We start from the raw sequence: 9,454 nt of genomic DNA, 5'->3' as shown, positions 1-9,454 counted from the left end.
TCCCATTATCTATTCCTTGTATACATATATATTTTTTTTGGTAAGGCCTTGTATGTCTCCAATCTTACACACTTATAGATCCTAGATTCCTAGTTATTATCCTACTTTAAGGAGGTGTAGTCGGTTTGGACGTTGCTTATATAAATATACTCTATGATTTAGGGATACACTTAATGAGAATAAAATCAGTTTAACATTTAGAAACTAATATAAGTTTCTAAATATATGTGAGAGAGAGAGAGAGAGAGAGAAATTAATTTTTTGTCAGCTAATAAAGAAACTAATTATAATGAAATTTACATTTAATTATAAAAAATAACAAAGGGTACCAAAAAAATAGAAAAGAATAAGAATGATAATGAATAAGTTAAGATATTTAAATGGATAAGAAGAGTAAAGTAGTCCAAGAAAAGATTAACTACAAAGCATGAGTATGTGCTTTTATATAATAGTATGATATATATATATTTTTTTTTAAGGAAAAAAAAAGCCTAGAAGGTAGTGTGGCCTCTACAATTATAGGGAGACGGGGAATGACCACCACACCTCCAAGAAATAAAAGGAAATTCTATCTTTATTGAGAGAATGGATCTGCTGCTCGTATGATAACCTAGTCGTACAGTTGAGCATTCGACACTTGTCCTTTTTGCTTCTCAATAGACCTCTCTTCATCCATGTAATGGCAGGAAGTGAGACAGATGTTGGATGTTCACCACACGACCAGGTGATTGCTCACCGTAAGACCAGGTGATCGTACGAGCAACAGATCCAATCTCCTTTGTTGATGCTTCCACTTGGGCTATAATTGGTTCCCACCCTAGTGCAGGGGCTATGCTGCTTTTTATGAAACCCTCTCCCATTATTTTTATTAGATTTCATAATTTGTTTGCTTTTATTTCGGGAACTTAAACTGAAATCTTATAAGCTTCTATAATATCAAGATAGTTGGGATTTCAAAATTCCAGACCTCACTATTTTTAGTATTTTACTAAAAAAAAAGAAAATATTTTATAATAAATATAATCCCTTATAACAAAATTTTGTACATAATTGTACTATATATATATATATATTTATTTATTTATTTAGTAAATTTTCACTTTGTTCTACTAAGACTTTTTTTTTTCGGTTGCAACCATATTTCAACTAGCACACAAGGTACAAAAATATACCCAAAAAAAAAATCATACTATAGAAATCGAAGCACCAAATTAAATTTTGAATATCTTGAAATTTTATAATATTCCAACTGCAATTTCATCCAAAATCAGATAATCAAAAGTTTTAGAAATTGTCATGCCAGCTTTACATGCAGTATAAGTTATCTTAAATTTCATTGCCATTTTTGTTTTTCGGTTGTCTGTAAGAATTTTTTTTTTTTTTAAATACATTTTAAATGAAAATAATTCTTTTCCACCTTTTTTCTATGGCAACAAACATAACCTTAATGAAAAGGTATGGTTTAGGGTGGAATCAGATCATAAGGTGTCATGTCTAAGCATAAAGAAACCATGCAAAATGTCTGTCTTCCTCATTCAATTTATGGCTGCTTCATGTGGATCTAAGAATCCATAGCAAAATGTCACAGCTACAGCCCTACAGATATGGGTGTAAAAACGAGATGAATCCAGTATACTGAAGTAGTTCTTACAATGAAGAAATTAAGAACAACTTCTCATGATATCAATGGTAGCTTCATATAGTTTCCTTTGATATAATACAATATTGACAGGAACTGAACTATCTCATGTGAAAACTATACAAGGATGCAAGTTAGCAAGCAGAGACTGAAGGCAATACCTTCTTCCCTCTGGTCTTCTTGTATCTCTGGTTCTGATCACAAAATGAATGCGTAAGAGAGAGCTTCTTTGCCCTTCTTCACGCCATAATTTTACAGTTCATGATGAATTCATTGGTGAAGTTAATGTGTGTCTGCCATAAGCCCCGTAGCTCTTGGATCCCAATATCAAGCCATGGCTTTGCAGGGCCACTAAAATGTATTACAGCAGCAGCTTCCACCATTTTCCTGTTTATTTTCAGTGGTTGTTGACCCAATCCTGCAGCATGCCATAAAGGATCAATTGGATGGATGTGCCCCTCAAAAGCAATTAAAGCAGGTGGAAGTGCTCCCGGTTGCCAAAGTGTGAATCCGGAATCAAGGTTCTGCACAATAAGATTAGAAATAAACAAGATGAACTAACATATACTTTCAAGAACCATTAGTTTAATTTCCTTGTGATGGTTCCCCAAAACATGGAAAGAGTTCCTTAATAAGCAGCTCCAACTTTACTCTAATTGTTATTAAAGTGACGCTAATTAACAAGGCAACCCATTGCCATGGTTCAATGGTACAACTTTCCACTGGGAGAAAGATATGAAGAAGATGCAGCCTATTTGGGTTGATGAAATTTACAATGTGGATGGATAGAAGCAGAAATGAATACCTTGTGGAACATATATAGCATCATGGCACCAGTACTTAACATGAGAATGAGAAGTTACAGGCGATGGTTTTGTCATGTATAGTTGAAGAATAATTATTAGTCAATTGAGAAAGAGGCAATATGGTCTAGGTTAGAAGACCTAAATGGTAAAGAGAAGGCTAAAATAGTTTGAGCAACCTGGAATAGATATAAGTGACTAATCAATCATTAATATCCTTAACAGTGGATGGTTGAGGCAAGATGCGTGTTAGTCCACCTCAAGATTTCTCTTTTGAAAATGTTCATGTGATATAAACATCACCATTTTACCAAACAACTCATGGAGAGGAAGTTGGTGCAAAAGCATACTTATATAGCTATATAACAAATGGGAAAGGGTTGTCTAAACCTAAACATTTCCTATCCCTACACACGTGAACATTGTTTATTCATTGATCCGAGAAATAAATAAATAAAAACAAATGTTCATGCATATGTGTAGGCGTAGTGTACGCCATAGGCTCAAAGGGCCTTTTCCCACAACAGATACAATAGAATTTGAAAAAAGGCTAAAGGGATGTCACTTACTATGATTTTTATTAATTTAAAAAATTTATATATTGAAGGTCATAGGCCACATGTATGACGGTGACCGTTAGGATAGCAAAGCCATTTTCGTTTAAAGGACTCGAAAGAGAATGTAGATATCTCTAGTATTTGGGGATCATCAATTCCTCCAAGGGTTGTGCCTTTCTTTTCTTTTTCTTTTTTTTCTTTTTTTTTTGGATCATTTAAAAGAACGGGGTTCAGTACAAAGATATATTAAATGCATAAATATAAGAAACTAATTCCATCAAATACCCTCAAGGAAATTTGAGGGGAGGGAAGCAGGGATAATAGAGAAATTTAAAATTAATAGGGAAAAAGAAAGGTGAAATTTTGATTTTAGGAATTTTGGCACCCTCTCCAATCGCCTTTCCATATGTTGGCATGCATACTTCAACTTTTCAGCCGTCCATATATTCCATGCACCCTCCCATGGCCCCTAGATTTTTAATTTGCCACTCAAAGCATCCATATAGCCGCTCAACAGCTCATATAGAAAGGCGATTGGAGAGGCTGCCAAAGGAAAGAGGAGGGGAGGGAAGCAGGGATAATATAGAAATTTAAAATTAATATGGAGAAAAAAGGTGAAATTTTGATTTCAGGAATTTTGGAGGGGAGTTTGAATAAATATAGGATAAAGTATAGTGGATGCTTTTTATTTTCTTATTTCTTCCTCTTATTTTGAACTTCCTTCTCAAAAAATAAATTCCTGCACATTTTTTGCAATCTGATAAACTGTTTGGTCCAAATTAATTTACCTGTCTTATGCTTTTTTTTTACATCATTTCATCCATCGTACATAGAATTAACCCATGCATTTGAATCTGGATCCTCTCCTGGATCATAACCTCGTGCAACATTTCACACCATTCAAGGGGAATGAGGACCACCTCTGGATGTGTGGAGATGGTGTGTGAAATTGTTAAAGGAGGTCACGGTCCGGAAGCGGATCTGGCCTCATGCATAAATGAAGTATATATGCACGTACCATATTGAATTAAGTTTCTTACTTTAATGTTGCCGACAGAATGAAAAGTTAGCTTTCTTACCAAAAAAATGTAAAGATGGTTTTCTATAACAATGGGAGAGGTTCCTAGCACCAATGATGGCAACCATGGTAGTTGTGTACTTGGAAAGATGTTTGCACCGACATGGACCCAGAGACCCAATAAGTCAACACTGAACCCAGATTTTCTTTTTCCATCACAACTCTCTGTTCATGCTCATGGGGCTTGATAAGTATCTGGTCATACATAGACTACTATAATGCAATTAACTAAGTGAGTTATTATATAAATGATCTCAAATCCATGGAAGTGACAAAATTTATTGTAGCACCTTCTAAAGTTCTAGCTAAGTGAGTTATCTCACAAATAGTTTCTGAGAAAGGATGAAGACATGTAATTAAAATGGATAGAATTAAGTAACTTACAAGCTTAAGCCAGTGATGGTATGTCTCAGTAATGTTGGTACTCCTCCATGCTTTAAGATCGAAGACATTCATACCATACGACCATGCGCAACGATCATATTCAAATGTAGAAGACATCAACGAGTTCGAGAAGTTGAAGTAATCCCCAAATTTCCTTCCTCGACTACAGTAGCTTCTATCTTTTTCTTCTCTTTCATTCCATGAGTTAACAACAGCACCAACAACTTTCCCATCAAGATCAAGCTCCCAAAGAGGCGACAAATCCTGCTGTACTACAACATCATCGTCTAAGAATATCACCTTGTTCAGATCTGGAAACAACTCGGGTAGATAGATTCTTAGATGATTCATGAGGGAGAGACAACTTGGGTTTAAGTCCTCTAATCTCTTAACCAACTCTCCTTCTTCAAGCTGATCACATTTCCCTTCTTTTAGATTCTTATAATAATGTTGCCAAGATGAGCGATGAATCTCCATCATACCATTGACGCCAATGTTCACATGGTGAGGCCAATCGAACTGATGTAAGCCCTTGACCTCAACCACTGCCGGAGCAACAGCCGCAGAATTGAGAGCGAACCACGCGTGCATGGGCGCATACGTCTTCTTGTCAGTGACAACATGAAACACCAGATTCTCTGGGTTTGCTGCGTTGGCAACAGCGGAAGAGATAACGACAGAGGCTGCGAGAATATTGTCAGTTAGTAAGGCAATGTGGTGGTATGATGTGTCGGCGAGGCGAAACACCGACTCCGGCGGCGGCAACGGAGACCGTGCCAAGGCATTAATTGAGTACTCCTCGGCCAACCTCAAGCACAGGCAGTACATGCTCTTGGGGATCCCATACGACGCGTAGTGCCTGTAGATCAGTTCTTGATGTTTAGCCAATTGGACCCTTCTCTCCATCTTCATTAACTGCAAATATAATGCAGATTAGGTGCTTGATAAAATGCTACACAGGAGATGGGTTCGGACACCAGCGGCTTGTGATGTGTGCCACGTAATAAGAAAACGACCCAGAAAGCGATAATAACGAAACAAATTGTCCCATCATTTCTGCAAATCAAACAACGAAGAGGATAACAGAAAATAGAGAGAACAGAGGGAAAGGGACAAAACCAAGCCCTTGCCCTCCACTCCCTTCAATAATGCCGTAGTGGGTCTGACTGCACATCGCTCTCAATCCTCTAATACAAAGTCTTAGAATTGTAATCTGAGAGTTACTGTTCTGCTTTTCATAATATTAGATCAAATGATTGATGCCCACCAACCCACTTAAGCAATTGGGACTATTGGGACTATTGGGAGTTGGGAGAAGGAGATCAATCAGTGAAGAATGAGAGGAGGAGATTGAAACTTAAAAGAATCGAAGTAGTTGAAATTTGTAAGTGCTACGCAGTGGTATACCCACCATGGCCTTAGTCTCGAAAGCAAAGCCCCTGATGTCTTGTCTGCCAGAAGTGATGTCCGTCACCAGTTCGTTGAATGTCGCCGGCGAACTCTGTATTCCATTCTCATCGACTCCTCTGTCATTTGCTTCCATCAAAGCTCTTGTCAGTTCATCCACTAGCCCCTGGAATTCATCTCTCACATTAAAGTTCAAACAAACAAACAAAACCCAATTATTATTCCTATTCCGTGTTGACGTACTAATGGATCCCACAAGCTCTACACCGACAAACCCTCATAAAATCATTCACTTTTATTGCAAAAATTATAGTAATCACTAGAAATGCATAGATCGAGTATGTCTCTTAGACACTGATTTTGTGTAAATTTTCATTTCAAGTCTTATTATGACTTGACAAAAATTGATGGCATTTAAGACATTTCAATGAAGCTATACTATACGTCTATACCTCCCAGTCCCAACTCCCAACTAAGGAAACCAAAGAAGCCCTATGGCCTATGCCCTTAATCTTATGCCCTTTGATCCTATGCCCTTAATGTGAAGGAATTAAAACCGAAAGGGCACCTAAATGCTTTACTAAAAGTACGGTAGTGGGTGCAACCCTACAACTTTCCTCTTCAGCAACTCAAGTGGACGGGCTCTCATCTTTGAGGAGTTCGAAGTTTGAAATGTGGTTCCAAATGTCGAAAATAACCTTGGTTTATAAGAGTTCAACCCCTGAACTGATTGTTGAAGAATGGAAGGGCATTTTGGTCATTAAGAGTGAGAATCCGAAAAGAACAGTGACAGTGATGTAGAGAGAGAGAGAGAGAGAGAGCCCGGCTTACCAGCGACGCATCCCTCCCGCCGAAAATTGAAGGCCCAAACCTCCGTCCAAAACAATCTGGAGAAGCAAAATTTGAAAAAAAATTATCAGGAAAAGATGAATGTAATGATCAATTAAAATGAAGGAATCGAAGAAATGGATTTGGTTTTTTTAATTAAAACTCACCAAGTGAAGAACAAGAAGAGGCAGATTCGAGAGCGAGAAAAGCAGTTCTTATGAAGAGAAAAGGCAAAATAACCCCAAGGATTAAGACAGTCGGCAAAAAGGAACGATAAGAAAACCGACGCATCGAACCCTTCACCTTCATTACTTCCCAAAAACAACCTCCTCCGCCTGAAATCGTCAATCTCTTCGTCCCTGTCGTTATATGAAACTTCATCTTCTAACTTCTACTACCTAAACAACTTAATTCCAAACTCTAATTCAATCTCCGCTTCCTTTTCCACCACAACACTGTCATCTTCTACCTTTTACGATCTATCGATTCAAAATCTCAGTTTTCCTCAGCCCTTCTTCAAGATCTTCGATCGAGCCTATAAGTGAAGTACTACATCCAATCAAACTTGTTGAAACAAGAAGGAAAATGAAGATTTAACTTTACAAAAAATAAAAAGAAAAAATTTACCAGATAGGTTCAGTTCAGAAACTCAATGAGTCTGAAGATGACGATTGAGAGAGGATTACAATTATCAACTCTGTTCCCTTGATTCCTCCATGGTTGAATCGGCAGAAGAGTCAAATTGTACAGATCAAGCTCCACTGAAAATCTGAAACTGATGGATCCCATTCTCAGACACTCTTAAATTGAGTTCTCTTTTTCTCCCAATTTCTTCGTCTTTAATGTTTACGACGAAGAAAGCCGAAACCAATGCCGCGTTCAATGCCGCGGGAGGGACACTGCTCAGATTGAGAGGAGCAAGGAGAGATTCCTTTATATTTAAATAAAAATTAAAAAAATAAAAAAATAAAAAATAAAATTACAAATATGACCTTAAACAGTCAGGTTTTGTCACCGACAGATCTGGAAAGAGACGTTACCAAAGAATTGAGAAAACTTAACGGAAACGTAAGATGATAACGTGCTGTTCCGTTACGTAGTAAAATCTCACTATATCGTGGATTGGATCTCATCTTTCATGGGACCACCCAACAAAGATCCAAAGAGTTGGCCGTCTATATTGCCACGTGTTCATCTTCAAACTCATAAAATGGGCCGTTTTTATGTTAATCCTAAAAATTATCGACACTTACTAAAGAAAAAATATCGATATATATTATTGGCGTATTAGGAGTAACCTAAAATGTTTGAAAAACTCTGGATCTAGGTTAAAATTCGCGTCACTACTTCTAAGGAGGCTCATAATATAAGCAGTCTTAGTTTTATTGGGAAAGATCTTAATATACGTAATCTTACCTTCACTTTCCAAATAAACTATTTTCTGACTCGAATTCATGATCACTTGATCATAATAATATAACCTTACCATTGCACTAAGATTTACCTTTAACACATCATATTCACCATCAAGATCAAATTCCTCACTATGAATAAGTTTATGTTACCGGCTTCGGATTGTGTGTTTGCATATTCCTGATCATTGGATGACGCGCTATATGTCTATGTGGGCTACAAAATAACCTAATCCGAATTTAGTTGTTTTCAATCTTCATACTTATCAAAAAGAAAAAAATTCTTCATACACAAAAAAAAAAAAAAAAAAAAAAAAAATCTTTATATACCAATTGGGGTTGCTTTCCTAGTAAGTTGAGCACACTTTATCGTGATAGGGTCATTAGACCTACTACATTGATTATTGATAGTACATTAGGGTACAATAGAAAGAATTAGTTTGCATTAGAAAACTCGTGAGGACCTTAGATAGCAATATATACCCGTTGGATCTTCTCATGTGATAGCTTAATCTTATTTTTCTTAGATCCTAAGACCTTAGGTTTCGGTTTTTGAGAAAAGTTAAGCACACCATTGGTGTACCAAGCTCTCTCTCTCTCTCTCTCTCTCTCTCTCTCTCTCTCTATTTTGAAATGACCCCCTGTCCCTCTTATATAATACTCCATCTTGTGCCCCAATAGGTGCCTCCAGTTAGTTTACTGCACAGGGAGGGCGTGCTAGTTTATCCCTCTCTATCCATACCTTTATATACCTAGTCACTTTATATACTAGCTAAATCTTTTGAATGAACCTCCTAACATGAGATTGTAACATGGTATCAAAGTTAAGATGTCAGGTATAGCCCTTTAAGTTCTTCAATTTTTTGTATATTTTATACACTTGGCTCGAGGGATGATTGTCCCCCAAGAATTCGTCCATATAAAACAAGCAAGCAATAATCAAGTTATTGGCTAATACTATTGTCACGGTTCAAACCATATGGATCAGCCATCAAACCAAACCGTTTCAATCAAAGAAACCTAATGTCTCATACTTAGTTGATCACTGATTGTATTGAGAACCAAAAAAAGTGGGGTTCCTAGTTACCACCACCAAAAAAAAAAAAAAAAAAAAAGGTCCAACCAGGTTGGTGGGTAGGGTAAAATTGAGACATAACCCATGCAATTACATGTGGGGAAATTAATGAATCAAGCCATTCCTTTTCAACTCGAATCTATTGAACTTTACTATTAAATATAACATTACCAATGACAAAAAAATCAAATTGAACGCATAGAGAAATTGAATTCTTCCAAAGAAATTAAAGAAGAGAACAAAAGAAAGCGAGTTAATTTCAATCTCTCTT

General features: G+C 36.7%; 1 protein-coding gene across 2 annotated transcripts; it reads right to left on the bottom strand.

Moving 5' to 3' along the window:
• Positions 1–1,507: 1,507 nt before the first annotated feature.
• LOC122064170 (probable galacturonosyltransferase 15) lies at positions 1,508–7,590 on the bottom strand. 2 transcript variants are annotated; one of them, XM_042627879.1, is made up of 6 exons: positions 7,324–7,590; positions 6,864–7,245; positions 6,700–6,755; positions 5,873–6,034; positions 4,462–5,376; positions 1,508–2,163 (listed from the first exon to the last, which is right to left on the bottom strand). In XM_042627879.1, the coding sequence occupies exons 2-6, from the start codon at positions 7,075–7,077 to the stop codon at positions 1,879–1,881; spliced, it is 1,632 nt and encodes a 543-aa protein (XP_042483813.1). In that variant the 5' UTR covers positions 7,078–7,245; positions 7,324–7,590; the 3' UTR covers positions 1,508–1,878. The 2 variants fall into 2 exon arrangements, with proteins under 2 accessions (XP_042483813.1, XP_042483812.1); XM_042627878.1 differs by having other exon boundaries at positions 6,864–7,231.
• Positions 7,591–9,454: the final 1,864 nt, after the last annotated feature.

The sequence above is a fragment of the Macadamia integrifolia genome, unplaced genomic scaffold (genome assembly GCF_013358625.1).
Source record: "Macadamia integrifolia cultivar HAES 741 unplaced genomic scaffold, SCU_Mint_v3 scaffold155, whole genome shotgun sequence".
In the NCBI taxonomy this organism is placed as follows: domain Eukaryota; kingdom Viridiplantae; phylum Streptophyta; class Magnoliopsida; order Proteales; family Proteaceae; genus Macadamia; species Macadamia integrifolia.
Note: the sequence above shows the minus strand (reverse complement) of the source record. Positions and strands in the feature narration are given on the sequence as shown.

Bases quoted from the DNA above. Each gene is read 5' to 3' on its own strand.
- LOC122064170 (XM_042627879.1), bottom strand. From the start codon at position 7,077: ATGAAGTTTCATATAACGACAGGGACGAAGAGATTGACGATTTCAGGC. The intron at 6,756-6,863 runs GTGAGTTTTAAT...TTGCTTCTCCAG, and splicing joins CTCTTCTTGTTCTTCACTTG to ATTGTTTTGGACGGAGGTTT. The intron at 2,164-4,461 runs GTAAGTTACTTA...CTTATTGTGCAG, and splicing joins ACCATCACTGGCTTAAGCTT to AACCTTGATTCCGGATTCAC.